We start from the raw sequence: 17,195 nt of genomic DNA, 5'->3' as shown, positions 1-17,195 counted from the left end.
TTGGAGATGCTGATTTATGTGTGATTACTGTCACTGGAGGTTAGTCTTTATTTCCTTTCGCAGCCTGTGTTCTGGTTGGCCTAAGACATCGTTCATCACTGCTGTCAAAGTCTGTTGACTCAAAGACAGGCAGATGCTTGAAACCTGACCTGCCTTGTGCACCTCAGTGTGAGGATAGATGGAGGGAACAGAGAGCCCACAGGGGGGTCACGTCTGACTTTTTCACCCGTGTCTCCTTTACTTTGAAATGGTTCTTTATATCACTATCACTAGACAGTGAATTTAAAATCTCTTTCATGCTCACATCCGGAGGAGCTGTTTTTCCCTTCTCCAGAGGGGTTTTCTCACCTAACAATGGCATTACATTAACTTCAAAAGTTGTATAATATATATCTCTATGTTCATATATATATATATTTATAACCCCTTGAGGACTCACACCTCCTATCTATAGAACACAAATTGTTTCTACAGGGCCTGGTTACACATAAAAACGTGTGTTCACTTAAAAAGCTTGTTGAAGGCTTATAAGGTTTACATTACACACAGGTGTAAAAATTGCTACTCAACTAGCAACTGTCACCATAGGCGTCGGCTAATGGGGATCCAAATAAAATAAAATAAAATATTTCAATTTCAATCGAGCTATAACGCAGAACGTCTGCTATACGGATTGAATCTAGTCCTTAGACAACCTCTGATGGATTAATGCATTGCAAAATGTACTTTATAAATACAAATTATTAACTGGGTGGTTCGAGCCCTGAATGCTGATTGGCTGACAGCTGTGGTATATCAGACCATATCACGGGTATGACAAAACATGTATTTTTACTGCTCTAATCAGGTAGCCAGTTTATAATAGCAATAAGGCACCTCAGGGGTTTGTGATATATGGTCACTGTACCACGGCTAAAGGCTGTGTCCAGGGAATTCGCTTTTCGTCTTCCATAAAAACACCCCTCAGCCATGGTATATTGGCCATATACCACACCCCCTCTGGCCTTACTGCTTAATAACACTGTACATTATATTTTTTTTACATTTATTAGTTCAGCTGGAAAGTTGAAAGCTTCCAAAGTTTTGAATAGACGGTCCAAAGCCTTTTCGGAATCAACAGCCTTCCTTGATAAATCTCTATCTTGTTTTTTAGCATATTGTATTAAACTGAAACTTGTACTTGTATTTTCTTGTAAGTGTCATAAATCCTGTTCGATTAATATGTTTCAAGTCTGGTAAGACTTTTGACATTCTGTTGCTTATGAGCTTTGTTAATATTCTATTGTCACAATTTACTAAATTTATGGGTCTGTAATCATCAGGGAACTCCACAGATTTCCTGGTTTTAATATAACTGAAATAACTGTGTGATACGAGGAACTAGGAAGCACTGAATTGAGTGGCATGTGTGTTGTCATTGTGTAAATAGGGGCACTACCGTGTCCCAAAATGTTCAATAGAATTCTATAGGAAAGCTGTCCATTCCTGGTGCTTTTCTCCACACTAATGTTTTAACAGTATCTGATATTTATTTTGGGGTAATCTCTGTTTTAATGATTATTTTCTGTCTGCTGATAATTGCATCAGGGTTGTTGAGTCTAAGAAGGCTGTAGGATCAGTCCAACTGTTGTTTAATTCTGATGTATATAGATTTTTATAGAAGCTTTTAAAAATGACAATAATCACTTTGTTGTTTCTAATTAACACACTTGTATCTTTATCTTTTAAAATTACAAGTGGTTTGGCATGTATTCGTTTTGTGAGAGCTGCAAGATATTTACCAGATTTATTTGCCATTAAGTATTATTCTTTATTTGAGTATAACCTGTAGTTGTTGGCTCTCTTCAAAAGTAAAATATCATATTCCTGCTTAAGTTCAGACAATTTATTTTCTTTACCTTGTAAAGGTTTTTATGGGATTTTTCTAAGATAGTGATTTTATTAAATTTTTCTTTCATTTTCATTTCTAACTCTGATTTATCTTTTGTAGAGTATTTAACTTTTGTCCTCTATGTCTACATTTGTAATGCACTGAAAAAGATGGTGCTTTGAATGTAATTAATTAAAATATGTACATCGGTTCCAAATGAATGAAACATGTTAGATAAACACAATTATTATTTTTCAGTTTTCTTTTATTATTTTTGTCAAGCAAATATAATTTGTTCAAGTAAATGCATTGTAATGGAATAGAATCAATTTAACATGGTTTGGTAAAGCTAATTTTATCTGAATTAAATGTGTAGCTTCAAATGGATTTGATCATGTTCCCTAAACCTGATCACTACTGTAACGCTCGTCGTATAGAGGAGAAGGAGAAGAGGACCAAGGTGCAGCGTGGTAAGTGTTCATATTACACCAGACATAGAATATTACATATTACACCAGACATAGAATATTACATATTACACCAGACATAGAATGCCCACCCAAACTCACGCCCCGACCAACCAAAATAGAGACATAAAAAGGATCTCTACGGTCAGGGCGTGACAACTACTTAATAATTAACATTATGTTATTGATATTACTCATAATTATGTAGAACTTCGTCCATCATTTATATTATAGACCAGGTTCTACATAATTATTCATGTAAGCACAAGATGAAATGCTGCCACTTTCTACCTTAGTGTTTGTATTTACACTAATGAATAGGGAAATATAAAGTACATGCTAAAATGTAGAACCAAGGAGCAAGAGACCATTTGCATCAGTGACAAAGAAGGCAACAGGCATGAGTTTCAAAAATTATACTGTATTTTTTGTAACGGTTCAGCGCTTTGGAAAGACAAATGTCCATTTACTGACATTCAGTGTTCAACAAATTGCACAGGTCTAAATCACAGTGCTGTAGGCTATATATCTGTTTAAAAAATAAGAAGCGTTGTCCTAACAATGACCAAGCAAAAAGGCAGTAACTGCTCATTTGGTCAAAAATTAGTTAATGTCATTTTTGCTACATTAAATACAATGCTTAATCATGTGGACAAGTATCCTGCCTATATTGTATTGTGTTTTGGAGAAAATGGGGGGTCATGTTAGCAGTAACTGCATAAAGTTACTGTTTAATCAAGGTTAAAAAAAAGGCATTTTTCTCAGTTCCACACTATGAGCAGCTACTGCCTTTTTGCTTGGTAGGGCAGCACAGCCTTACAAGAGGACCAGAAAAACTAATCATCTGGGAGTAGTGTTCCAGATAATGATGCTTCAGTAGAAAGGGGGATACCCAGTCAGTTGTCCAACTGAATGTATTCAACTGAAATGTGTCTTCCGCATTTAACCCAACCCCTCTGAATGAGAGATGCCTTAATTGACACCCACTTATTCAGCACCCCTGGAACAGTGGGTTAACTGCCTTTCTCGGGGAAAGAACGACAGATTTTTACCTTGTTAGCTCAGGGATTCGATCCAGCAACCTCCGGTTACAGAAGCCTAACGCCAGGGAAAAACTCTTTGCCTGTGCTCAATTATTTTGCTTTCTAGATACGAAATAGAGTCATCACTATGCACAGGGGCAACAACAAGCTCAATGATGTCTTTCAGGTCCATAAGTACAAGCCATGCTGGCTCATCTTCAGGTACAAGGGGATGATCAAAAATGGTAGCAACCTTAGCAAACACCAGTTTTCATGAGCGTTTACACCCGTTTTTCTACTGGAAAATCTGTGTGGTAACACGTGAGGTCTGTTTGTCTTGTCTGACCACTTGTAGGGGAAATTCAGAATAACTGTATTCAGGTAATCCAATGTAAAAAGTTGTCTTGATACAAGTAATGCTAAGCAGTGAGACAGCTCGTTTGGGACAATACCCCCAAAAATATTGTGACCAAGATCTGGAGTATAGCCAGAGATGGCGTGAAAATTAGTTAAGTTGCCTGTGAAAACACAGTCTTTCTTCACCCAACCCCTCTGAATGAGAGATGCCTTAATTGACACCCACTTATTCAGCACCCCTGGAACAGTGGGTTAACTGCCTTTCTCGGGGAAAGAACGACATTCAGAATAACTGCTGCGGAACAAATCAAATGATGGAGCTCCCTTAAAAACTCATCAATAACTGAGCTTGGCACATGGACCAAATGCTCTAATTTCAGTAGAGAAGATGCACATCTTTCCTCAATAATAGTTGCTAAGCCTTTAGCTGTACAATACAAATCAGAAGAAGCATTGGCATCATCAACAAACTCTTCTTCCTGAATATTTGCAAGTGATTCATCCGCCGATGGTGAAGATACTCTAGTAGTTGTGAATACTCCAGGATTTAAATCCAACCATGTGTGAGAGCAATGTTTGTGAGATTTAAAAGGTACCATTAATTTTGTCTGAAAATTACAGCCTTCTACATACAAGTGATAGTTTCATTTCTCTTGTGATGGCTGTTGATGTGTAGACAATAATACTTTTCTGATGCTAAATTATTACAAGCTGTCACGCTGTATAATGATAGGAGACAAGCGCAGGAATACGTAAAGGGGGGATTTATTTTCTCCACCCAAACAAAAGAGCGAGGTGTAAACCTCTAAATAATACATGGGACGAGACCCGGAAAACAAGTGTACAGTAACACGTAGCATGGAAGCCGATACAACAGCACAGGGGCTCACAAGACCAACGGACATGGTAACAATAACCGACAAAGACAATGGGGAACAGAGGGCACATATATACACATACTAATCAGGGGGAATGGGAACCAGGTGTGCGCAATGAGACAAGACAGTCCGGGGTTGGTGGCAATGAATCCAGTTCAGTGAAGCATAGAAGGCCGGTGACGTAGACCTCCCCCCCCCCCCCCCCCCCCCCCCCCCCGACACACTGCACCAGCAGCGGGACGACACCGGCCTCGAGGACGACCACAGGGACGCAGTGCTGACGTCAGGGTGCCGACGGTGAAAATCCCCGGTCAGCAAAGCGTCCAGGATGTCCAACGCAGGAACCCAGCACTGCTCCTCTGGGCCGTACCCCTCCCAGTCGATGAGGTACTGGAGACACCCATGCCCGACGCCTCAAATCCAGGACTTCACGGACCGACTATGCCAGACCTCCCTTGATGTCCAGAGGAGGAGGCAGGGCGTCACTGGGTCCAGCCTCAGCGAGGGGACCAGGCACCACTGGCCTGAGGAGAGACACATGACAAGTCGGGTTAATGCGGAAATCAGCAGGGAGTTGCAAATGGTACGTTTCCTCATTAACCCTCCTCTGGACTTTAAACAGCCCCACAAACCACGGGCTCAGCTTCCGGCAGGGCAGGCAGAGGGGCAGGTTCCGGGTGGAGAGCCAGACCCAGTTGCCTGGAGAGAAGACAGGCGCCTCACTGAGGTGGCGGTCGGCCTCTTCCTTGTGCCGATGTACGGCCCGCTGGAGACAAGTGTGTCCAGCATTCCAGAACTCCTTAGCGCGCCGAAACTGCAGGGGCCTCGGTCTGGCTTGGAGGCCAAGGTGCCATAGCCGACTGATACCCCAACACGCACTGGAAAGGAGTGAGGCTAGTGGAAAAGTGGGGGAGGGAATTCTGCGTGTACTCAGCCCAAGGTAGAAATCTTCCCACTCCCCCGGCCGGTCCTGACAGTAACACCTCAGGAACCTGCCCACTTCCTGATTTACCATATCCACCTGCCCATTAGCTTGAGGACGGTACCCGGAGGTGAGACTGACCGTGACTCCCAGGCGTTCCATGAATGCTTTCCATACACGTGAGGTGAAGTGAGGGCCACAATCTGACACAATGTGCTCCGGGATCCCGTAGTGTCGGAAGACGTGAGTACAAAGAGCCTCTGCGGTTTGCATGGCCAACGGGAGACCAGGCAGAAGAAGGAGGCGACAAGCTTTGGAAAACTGGTCCACAATGATGAGAACGGTGGTGTTCCCCTGGGAGATGGGAAGGTCAGTCACAAAGTCCACCAAGGGGTGAGACCAGGGTCATTGTGGCACTGGCAGGGGAAGGAGCTTTCCATAAGGGAGGTGTCTGGGTGTCTTTGACTGGGTACAGATGGAGCAGGAATGGATGTAAACCCAGGCATCCCTAGCCAAGGTGGGCCACCAGAACTTCTCAGTCAGGCAGGCGACGGTACGGCTTATCCCAGAATGACCCGACACAGGCACCGTGTGCACCCAGGTAGGGAGGCTGTCCACACACCCGTATGCACGTAGGTGCGGTTCTCCGGGCACTGTGCAGGTGCAGGTTCCGTACGCAGGGCCTGCCGTATGTCGGCGTCCATGTCCCACACCACTGGCGTGATGATAGTGGACGGAGGGATGATGGGGGTCTCCTCTCCATCTCTCTCCTCTGCATCATATAGGCGAGACAGGGTGTCCACCTTCACGTTCTTCGAGCCTGTCTCGGGTTTAGCCTCTTCACTGCCCAGGTTGCGGTGGTCCGTCCACACCATGAAAGGGTGTTTTGACCCCTCCAGCCAGTGCCTCCACGCCTTCAGAGCCTTCTTGACCGACCAAGAGTACTTGGTCACCTACGTCGTAGTTCCTCCGGGTGGGTCTCAGCTGCTTGGAGTAAAAGGTGCAGGGCCGCAGCTTTGGAGGGGTTCCGGTGCACTGGGACAGCACTGCCCCGACTCGTACTTCGGAGGCATCCACCTCAACGATAAAGGGAAGTGAGTGGTCGGGATGTTCCAGCACGGGAGCAGCGGTGAAGCGTGCCTTCAGTGTCTCAAACGCCCTCTCCACCTTTGCCGTCCAACGAAGCCGCTGGGGACCTCCTCTCAGCAGGGAGGTGAGAGGTGCGACCACCGTGCTGCAGCCCCGGATGAACCTCCGGAAATGGTTGGCGAACCCCAGGAATCACTGGTCTGCTTTCACAGAGTTGGGGATGGGCCATGACCTGACTGCGCTGACGCGTTGTTCCTCCATCTCCGCTCCCTTCGTGGATATGAGGTATCCCAAAAAGGACACGGACCGCTGGAAAAACAAACACTTCTCTTGTTTAACATATAGATCATGCTCCAACAGTCTACACAGCACAGAGCTGACTAACAAGCCACGCTGGGCACGGTCAGCAGAATAGACCAAAATGTTTCTCTACGCCCCGTCCCAGCATATCCCGAAACGCTTCGTTAATAAAGGCCTGAAAGACTGAAGGAGCTTTAGACAGGCCAAAAGGTATTACGAGATACTTATAAAAGCCTGTGGTCGTGGGAAAAGGCCGCTTTTCCATTCGACGGCTGCACGAATGCGCACCAGATTGTAGGCTCTCCTCAAGTCCAGTTTTGTGAAGTACTGCACCCCGTGCATTTGTTTGATGATGGTTGGGATGAGGGGTAAAGGATAGCTGAACTTAATGGTGGCTTTTTTCAGAGTTCGATAACCAATGCAGGGGCGCAGTCCCCCATCTTTCTTTTTAACAAAAAAGAAGCTCGAGCAGGCTGGTGACGTATATTGGCGGATAAAACCCTGCTGGAGGCTCTCCTGCACATAGGTCTCCATGGCCTCGGTCTCCGCATAGGAGAGGAGATAGACGTGTCCTCCCGGGAGGGCTGCGTCAGACAGCAGATCAATGGCGCAGTCCCCAGGGGCGATGAGGAGGCAGGCGTGTAGCCTGGGTCTTAGAGAAAACCTGATGCAGATCCTGGTATTCCTCCGGTAACTCCACTTGAGGTGTGTAGTCCAGACTTTCCACCGTAGTGGTGTTGACAGACACCACGAGACACCTCCCCTGACACTCCTGCAACCAACCCAGCAGTCTCCCCTCGGACCAGGAAATAACAGGGTTATGCCAGCTCAACCAGGGGAGACCTAACACAACGGGGTGCGTGGGGGTGTCTATAATCAAAAAGGTGATCTGTTCTAAATAAGTGTCATGGGTCAGCAGAGAAACGGGAACAGTGATGTGATGTACGAGCCCTGTCCCTATTGGACGATTATCCAGGGCTCGAACCGGAATGGGTGACTAATCTAAAAGATTCCCGGCAGCTCCGGAAATCAGAGCTAACAATCAGAGCTAACCGGAGTGTGGGGCTAGGGTATTCAGGGAATTTAATGGGAAAACACGCTGGTTGAGCTGATAGAAAAGGAAGGGAGAACTTGCATCCCACCTGGGTTGGAGCAGGAGAATTCCCTAGCTTGTCACCTCCTCGCCTATTAGTGGATAGAGGTCAGGTTGGGGAGAAATGACCCCTTACTCCACAATAGGAGCAGAGGCCCAGATTCCTCCTGCTCCTACGCTCTGCCTTAGGCAAACGTGCAGAGCCCACCACCATCGGCTCCGGCCACAGAGCAGGTGTAGCCATGGGCTCTGGATTCCGTGCAGGTCTTTGTCGGGACCGCAGGAGGTTGTCCAAATGATTCGCCATGCTGATGAGCTGGTCGAGTGACAGGTTGTTATCATGGCAACTCCCACCTGTACCTCCACACGGTGACCAGAGCCGACTCGTTCCATTCGGTGGAGGCTGCGATATTCCGGAACTCTAGAGCGAACTTCGAGGCGGTCCTAGATCCCTGGCGTAGTCGGAGTAGGCGCTCACCCTCCTCTCGTCCCTACACAGGATGACCAATCACCGAGTGGAAGAGGAGGGTGAAGCGCTCGTAGGACTCGACCTCAGGTCCGCCCGTTTCACAGACCACGGCACCCCAGTCCAGGGCCCGTTCGGTCAGTGCCGAAATGATGGTGGCAACCCTGTCTCTCCCAGAGACAGCCTTGTTGTAGCGAGCGAGTTACAGGTCGCATTGCAGAAGGAATCCCTTGCATCTTGCTGGCGCGCCGTCAAAGCACTCCAGAAGGGACACAGGTATTCCGCGGACTGGCTCAGATGGGACGGAGGCAGGTAGTGGTGTGGTGGCTGGTGCTGGAACCGGTGCTGGAGACTGGAGGGACTGCACATTGCCCTCCAAACGCAGGATGATTGCCAGCACCCTGTTCATGGCGCTGCCGAGTCTGGAGAGACAGTCCTTGATGCTGGACTGTCTCTATGATGGTTGACAGCTAGTCTCCATTTAGTAGGTTAGTTATTCTGTCACGCTGTATAATGATAGGAGACAAGGGCAGGAATACGTAATAGGGGGATTTATTTTATCCACCTAAAAGAGCGAGGTGTAAACCTCCAAAAAATACATGGGACGAGACCCATAAAACAAGTGCACAATAACACGTAGCATGGAAGCCGATACAGCAGCACAGGTGCTCACAAGACCAACGGACATGGTAACAATAACCAACAAGGACATTGGGGAACAAAGGGCACACATACACTACCGGTCTAAAGTTTTAGAACACCAACTCATTCAAGGGTTTTTCTTTCTATTTACTATTTTCTATAATAATGTGTTTCTATAATAATAGTGAAGACATGAGAACTATGAAATAACACATATGGAATCATGTAGTAACCAAAAAAGTATTAAACAAATCAGAATATATTTTATATTTGAGATTCTTCAAATAGCCACCCTTTGCCTTGATGACAGCTTTGCACCATCTTGGCATTCTCTCAACCAGCTTCACCTGGAATCCTTTTCCAACAGTCTTGAAGGAGTTCCCATATATGCTGAGCACTTGTTGACTGCTTTTCCTTCACTCTGCAGTCTGACTCATCCCAAACCATCTCAATTTGTTTGAGGTTGGGGGATTGTGGAGGCCAGGTCTTCTGATGCAGCAGTCCATCACTCTCCTTCTTGGTAAAATAGTCCTTACGCAGCCTGGAGGTGTGATGGGTCATTGTCCTGTTGAAAAACAAATGTACAGGTCCATTGATTTATGTCTGCTATTTTTTTACCCATATTTTTTTATTTACCCATTTTTTTACCAATAGGTGCCCTTCTTTGCGAGGCATTGGAAAACCTCCCTAGTCTTTGTGGTTGAATCTGTGCTTGCAATTCACTGCTCGACTGAGGAACATTACAGATAATTGTATGTGTGGGTACAGAGATTAGGTAGTCATTCAGATATCATGTTAAACACGATTATTGCACACAGTCAGTCCATGCAACTTACTATGTGACTTGTTAAGGAAATCTTTACTTCTGAACTTATTTAGGCTTGCCATAACAACTTATTGACTCAAGACATTTCAGCTTTTCATATTTAATTAATTTGTAAACATTTCAAAAAACATAATTCCACTTTGACATTAAGGGGTATTGTGTGTTGTCCAGTGACAAAAATCTCAATGTAATCTATTTTAAATTCTGGCTGTAACACACCAAAATGGGGGAAAAGTCAAGGGGTGGGACTACTTTCTGAAGGCATTGTATTTGTATTTCCTTCCACTCCAAAGTAGCCTGCCAAATTAGAAAACAACAGGGGTAGCCTGGGACAAGAATTTGGCATTTTATCTAAACCAGCCCACATCACTATGAGCGCTGCCAACTCCATATACACACACACACTATCCCCACACATACACTCTGACCCTACACATCGTACTTACACACAGGCGCTGGTGCTGACACGTAACACTGGCAGTACAGTGCAGTGTTTCTTAACCATTTCTGTACCAGGGACTTACAAGAAATGGTCTTCCTCCTCATTCTTAACCATCTGATGTTAAAAACAAATACAATATGTTAAACACCACTGGAGATACAACTCACCACTAGAACTGGACCTCCACTCTAGACATTTGGTTTGCCTCCCTGTTGTGCTGTCTATCTGTCTCAGCATCTTCTCTGCTGTCACTCTGTGCTTATTCTTGTTCTCTGTCTATCTGTCTGTCTGCTTCAGCCTTAAACGTTATAGAAGCCAAGCTAACGACTTGGGCTATATTGTTCCCCTGAATGAACATCTACCCTAAGTGTTACTATTACAGTGATTTAAGCACCAGCTGTCTGAGTAGCTCACAGATCACTGCACCTGTACATAGCCCATCTGTAAATAGCACATCCAACTACCTCATCCCCATACTGTATTTATTTATTTATCTTGCTCCTTTGCACCCCTGTATCTCTACTTGCACATTCATCTTCTGCACATCAATCACTCTAGTGTCTAATTGGTATATTGTAATTACCTCACCACCATGGCCTATTTATTGCCTTACCTCCCTTTTCTTACCTCATTTGCACACACTGTATATAGATTTTCTTCAACTGTATTATTGACTGTATGTTTGTTTATTCCATGTGTAACTCTGTGTTGTTGTATGTGCCGAACTGCTTTGCTTTATTCTTGGCTAGGTCGCAGTTGTAAATGAGAACTTGTTCTCAACTTGCCTAGCTGGCTAAATAAAGGTGAAATTAAAAAAATAAACAGAGCTCCAGACTAACATTTTCCTCTGGTGTCACAACATTTTACAGTTGGGGGCATCAGCCCCGAGTAATCATCTTATTGAGTCATTCTTATTGCTTTATTAAGAAGTATAAATAATAAACTACAGGGGAATTCAAGTTGTTTCATCTAACATGTCCAAGCAGGAATGCATGACGAAACCTAATCCAGTGATTGTCACGAACTTTGGGTTGACAACAGACTATAGTTCTTATATTTTACTGTCAAAGTAGGACTCCAGAATGTCCAGATTTTGTTGTTTTGTTCAATAGAGATGAATTACATACATCTTCATGTGAACTAACTATTGTACACTGAACAAAAAATATAAATGCAACATGTAAAATGTTGGTCCCATGTTTCGTGAGCTGAAATAAAAGATCCCAGAAACGTTCCATAAGCACAAAAAGCGTATTTCTCTAAAATATGCACAAATTTGTTTACATCCCTGTTAATGAGCATTTCTCCTTTGCCAAGATAATCCATCTATGCGACAGGTATGGCATATCAAGAAGCTGATTAAACAGCATGATCATTAGACAGATACACCTTGTGCTGGGGACAATAAAAGGCCCCTCTAAAATGTGCAGTTTTTTCACACAACACAATGTCACTGATGTCTCAGGTTGAGGGAGTGTACCATTGGCATGCTAAATGCAGGAATGTCCACCAGAGCTGTTAACAGATAATGTAATGTTAATTTCTCTAGTATAAGCCGCCTCCAACTTTGTTTTTAGATAGTTTGGCAGTACGTCCAACCGGCCCCCCAACCACAGACCACGTGTGGGCGAGTGGTTTGCTGATGTAAAACATTGTGAACGGAGTGCCCCATTGTGGCGGTGAAGTTATGGTATGGGCAGGCATAAGCTATGGACAACGAACACAATTGCATTTTATCGATGGCAATTTGAATGCACAGAGATACAGTGACAAGATCCTGAGGACCATTGTCGTGCCATTGATCCACCGCCTTCACCTCATGTTCCAGCATTAAAATGCACAGCCCCATGTCGCAAGGATCTGTACACAATTCCTGGAAGCAGAAAAGTCCCCGTTTTTCCTTGGCCTACATACTCACCAGACATGTCACCCGCTCAGCATGTTTGGAATGCTCCGGATCAATGTGTACGACAGCATGTTCCAGTTCCCGCCAATATCCAGCAACTCTGCACAGCCATTGAAAAGGAGTGGGACAACATTCCACAGTCAACAGCCTGATCAACTCTGTCAAACCTGACACTGACTGGTTTTATGATCCACACCGCTACTTAAAGGTATCTGTGACCAACAGACGTATATCTGTATTCCCAGTCATGTGAAATCCATAGATTAGGGCCTAATTTATTTATTTCAATTGATTGATTTCCTTATATGAACTGTAACTCAGTAAAATCTTTGTAATTGTTGTAAACTTTCACTTGTATTTAATGCATAATACTTGTGTGGGAAATGTTATGAAGTTAATACTCATCATCTCTTGGTACTTGGGCACAAACATTTTGGCCTCATTGCCTTTACATTTAAATTAAATTATCTGACATTTTTTATGTGACAGTAGTTTAGCACTACAAGAGTGATTGTAGTAAACAAGACTAGGTTCAACTTTTTAGAGCTGTTTTATAACATTTCACATTCAAGAATGGTTTGTTGTTTGTTACGTCACATTTCACAATTCCAAAAAGTGTCTTTTCTTTTCCCCCCTTGGGGTGATTGACCTGACAGGTAAAATGCCTGACTTGTTTTTAAGAACTGCTATGAAAAACATTATTAACAAACTTACTTCAAGTTTTACCATTTGAAGTGAAGTGAAATGAAATTACATGTAAACAACGTTGATTCAACCAGTGTGTGCCCAATGGGTAGTTACTGAATGGGTAGTTGAATGGGTAGTTACCCAATGGGTAGTTACCACCCTGCATACCACTGCTGGCTTGCTTCTGAAGCTAAACAGGGTTGGTCCTGGTCAGTCCCTGGATGGGAGACCAGATGCTGCTGGAAGTGGTGTTGGAGGGCCAGTAGGAGGCACTCTTTCCTCTGGTCTAAAAAAAAAAAATATCCCAATGCCCCAGGGCAGTGATTGGGGACACTGCCCTGTGTAGGGTGCCGTCTTTCGGATGGGATGTTAAACGGGTGTCCTGACTCTCTGAGGTCATTAAAGATCCCATGGCACTTATCGTAAGAGTAGGGGTGTTAACCCCGGTGTCCTGGCTAAATTCCCAATCTGGCCCTCAAACCATCACGGTCACCTAATAATCCCCAGTTTACAATAGGCTCATTCATCCCCCTCCTGTCCCCTGTAACTATTCCCCAGGTTGTTGCTGCAAATGAGAATGTGTTCTCAGTCAACTTACCTGGTAAAATAACAGATAAATAAAAATAAAAAACTGAGATAAATTCACATTCTTCCACAGCTAAAAGAAAATAGATAACTCAATTTACATACACAAAAGTTGTTAATATAGCAAATTTGATTTATACTGACATTTTAGCTTATTTTATTTATTTTTTTATCAACAAGGTCCTACATTATATATTTGCATTAATATGTTAATTGAACTATCACATTTATAGATAGGTAGTAACAACTGCCTCAGGGTATTTCACTTAGTAATGTGTATATAAACTTTTATTTATTTTCTCACTTTGTAACTTCTACTGATATTTATCTGGTTAATCTGCAGAAAATGAAATCATATTGTTTTCCTGTAGTAACATGTACAGGTTGCCAGTGATTTAATGAAGATGTGAGTATTGTAACAGACTAAAGAAAACGTTGGACGATAATGGAGACAAAAAAAATGTCTCATCTGCCCCTCTAGAATTAAATTGAAATACACGTACTGAAACAAATATTCTACAATAAAATACTGTAGGTTTTTAAGCAAACCACTGAACTAACCATCCTGTTAATGACCAGATCCAGATGTCTTTTTCAGCGTGTTAATGTTTGAAGGGAAGGAGTTCCTCTTGGGGTAATGAAACAACTGAAGATTGGGAGACTGATTTTGACCGATTTTCGTACACATTCATACGATTTTTGTATATTCTTCTAATTGTTCGGATGTTAGATTGTATATTTTTTTTATCCCTATTTCAGATCATTCATTTGTTACAATTCAAAAGAATACAATTATTTCCTTAAAATATTTCCTTGACACTCCCTCCCAAAGTGGCCTCGACCAACTAGAAAACAATGTCTGACGTCTCTATAGTGACTGACTAAAGGTGTTCCTTGTCATGCTCCTTCCATCTAGAGCTGATGGAATGTTCAGCAGGTATAAATACAGTTCTTAGAGGAAGCAGTAGACTAGAAGGACCTGGCAGAGACAGAGAGATAAGAAGCTTTCACAGGTTTTCACACACATCTCAAGATAGCACTGTGGGTAACTACACAACTAACTAAATAGAAAACTTGTATTCAATGCATGATACTGTTGTGGGAAATGTTATGAAGTTAATACTCATTATCTCTTGGTACTTGGGCAAAAACATTTTGTCCCTTTTGCCTCTAAATTTATATTCAATGATTTGACATTATTTTGAATGTGACAGTAGTTTAGCACTACAAGAGTGATTGTAGTAAACAAGACTAGGTTTACCTTTTTAGAGCTGTTTTATAACATGTAACATTCAAGAATGGTTTGTTGTTTGTTACGTCATAATTCAAAAGGTTATTTTATTTTCCCTCCTAGGAAACACTGGTTGACCTGACAGGTAAAAGGACTTAGTTGTTTTGACAAACTACTTCGAAAAACATTATTAACTACATTATTTCAAGTTTTACCATTTAAAGTGAAACAGAGTAAGAGTAAAATTGACTGAAATTAAAGGTCTTAAGTATTGATGCCTCACTTTTGCAGAATGTTCTTAATCCTGGTTGTCACCGTGTTCTTGGCTAGCTGCTTGGCAATGCGTGAGTAATAAAAATACAGTTCTGAATTGTAATGATAAAATAATAGCTTTTGTGCTTTCACCAACTTGTCTTTTTCAGTTAGACTTAGGAATTCTTCTTTGAGACAAAATGGACTTTAGTTAATTCATCTTCACTTTATTCATAATGTAAAGATCTTTCAGAAATGTGTTGGTAAAATTAAAATGATGTATATATAAATATGTATTATTAATATAGTAAACATATTGCCCATGTTATTTTAGCCATCAAAGACCCGTACTCGTATTCCTCTGCGGTGGGTCAGGGAGGTGGCAGCCCATTTGCTTCCTACGGTGAAGGACGCATCACAGGAGTCAGAGTGTGGGAGACCAACAACAACAACTACTACTACTACTACAACAACAACGCCTACATCAGCGGGTGAGCAGACCCTGACCCATGAACACACACCACTGACTCAGTCCAACTACACTACCCAGCAGACACCACGACTCAGTCCAAATACACTACCCAACACACACCACTTACTCAGTCCAACTACACTACCCAACAGACACTCTTTCTTTCTTTCTGTATTTATTTATTTGTTGTGTTTATTACATATTCAGTACATGACCAAACAATAGTGTTATCATATCTAACCCAGAGTACAATGTAAAATGTAATTCCTTGATATTCTCTGACGCTACCTGCACTCTCAGTCTGAATGTACCTTATCAAAACACAACCAACGTGAAACGCTTCCTCTGTTTTAGGTTCCAGCTGAGATACGGCAACACCTGGACTCCTGTGTTCGGTCACGAAGTGGGTGAAAAGCAGGAGATGGAGCTGTTTAATGATGAGGCCATCGTCGAGGTGTCTGGGAAGTACAACCCAGCAGACCACATCTGCTACCTGGTGTTAACCACCAACATGGGGCGCACTCTGTCAGCCGGCCTGCCCAACCAAGTCTCCTTCAACTTCTACCCAGCCAACATGGGCAATGAGCTGAGGCTGCTCAGCGGTCGCTTCAACGGTGCCGGGATCACCTCCATCGGAGCCCACTGGGGATTGGTGTACATGGAAGGGGCTGAAAACAGTACTCTGGAAACAGCACTGGAAACAGTAACTCCTATTTTTTAGGGAAAAAAAGTATGTCTTGCTCTTTGGGATGGTATCCCGGATACAGATTAAGCCTAGTCCTGGACTAGTTACTTTCAATGGAGATTCTCCATTCAACATGCTTTTTAGTCCAGGAGTAAACTTAATCTGTGTCCAGGAAACTGACCCTATATGTTGGACGGATGTTTGACATAGAAGCTGACAGAACTGTTTTTTTATATCACTATCTGATGGGCGCTTCATGAGAATTTAAACTGAATGAATTTGAATGTTTTGAGTACTTTGGAAGTATTTTTGAGGTGACTCCTCACTTGAAGCAGTACAAAATACTGCTAATTTAAACATTCAAATTCATTCAGTTTAAATTCTCATGAAGCGCCCATCAGCTGACAGTCCTGTCAGCGTGGATCACAGACCACATGCGTTGTTTCACATCATTTGAGATTATCACATTTTATCACAATAAATGAAAGAATCATATGGGATTTAAAGGATTAATTATATCTTTGATTAATGGAACAATCAAATATTATGGAGAGATAATAGCGTCTCAGGGTGTTTCACCTTCATTATTTTATACACGCTGTATTTGTTATTTGTTGTTCCTTTTCTGCTATATCTGCTTGTGGACATTTTAATAAAAAGCATATCTTTAATCATTATATTTCATTGTATTCCTTTTGATAAGAATATACAGTCGTATGAACAAGTTTGGGCACCCCTCTGAGGCTGCATAATCATTTACTCTGTCGTCACAGAAAATGATCACAGTGGCATGCCATTCATTTTCTAATAAAAGCTGAGTACTGGGGTATTGTCCAGACAAAGATTTTTAGTGTAGCAATATTAAGTTGTATGAAATTAAATCAGATGTGAAAAATAGGCTATGCAAAAATGTGGGCACCCTTGTCATTCTGTTGATTTGAATACCTGTAACTACTTAGCACTGAATAATTGGAACACACAATTGGTTTGGTGAGCTCATTAA

The 17,195-nt window shown here is 42.8% G+C and overlaps 1 protein-coding gene across 1 annotated transcript; it reads left to right on the top strand.

The window, feature by feature from the left end:
* Nucleotides 1-15,075: 15,075 nt before the first annotated feature.
* On the top strand, nucleotides 15,076-16,228 carry LOC120030963 (zymogen granule membrane protein 16-like). The gene is made up of 3 exons (XM_038976468.1): nucleotides 15,076-15,127; nucleotides 15,370-15,526; nucleotides 15,862-16,228. The coding sequence occupies exons 1-3, from the start codon at nucleotides 15,076-15,078 to the stop codon at nucleotides 16,226-16,228; spliced, it is 576 nt and encodes a 191-aa protein (XP_038832396.1).
* The last annotated feature ends 967 nt before the right edge of the window (nucleotides 16,229-17,195 follow it).

This window comes from Salvelinus namaycush, chromosome 37 (genome assembly GCF_016432855.1).
Source record: "Salvelinus namaycush isolate Seneca chromosome 37, SaNama_1.0, whole genome shotgun sequence".
Classification (NCBI taxonomy): domain Eukaryota; kingdom Metazoa; phylum Chordata; class Actinopteri; order Salmoniformes; family Salmonidae; genus Salvelinus; species Salvelinus namaycush.
The sequence above is the reverse complement of the archived record's forward strand: the minus strand, read 5'-3'. Positions and strand labels throughout refer to the sequence as shown.

What these genes read in the sequence shown, in the direction of transcription:
- LOC120030963 (XM_038976468.1), top strand. Translation starts at nt 15,076, where the DNA reads ATGTTCTTAATCCTGGTTGTCACCGTGTTCTTGGCTAGCTGCTTGGCA. An exon ending in GGCTAGCTGCTTGGCAATGC is followed by an intron (nt 15,128 to 15,369) that starts GTGAGTAATAAA and finishes ATGTTATTTTAG; the next exon opens with CCATCAAAGACCCGTACTCG. An exon ending in AACAACGCCTACATCAGCGG is followed by an intron (nt 15,527 to 15,861) that starts GTGAGCAGACCC and finishes CCTCTGTTTTAG; the next exon opens with GTTCCAGCTGAGATACGGCA.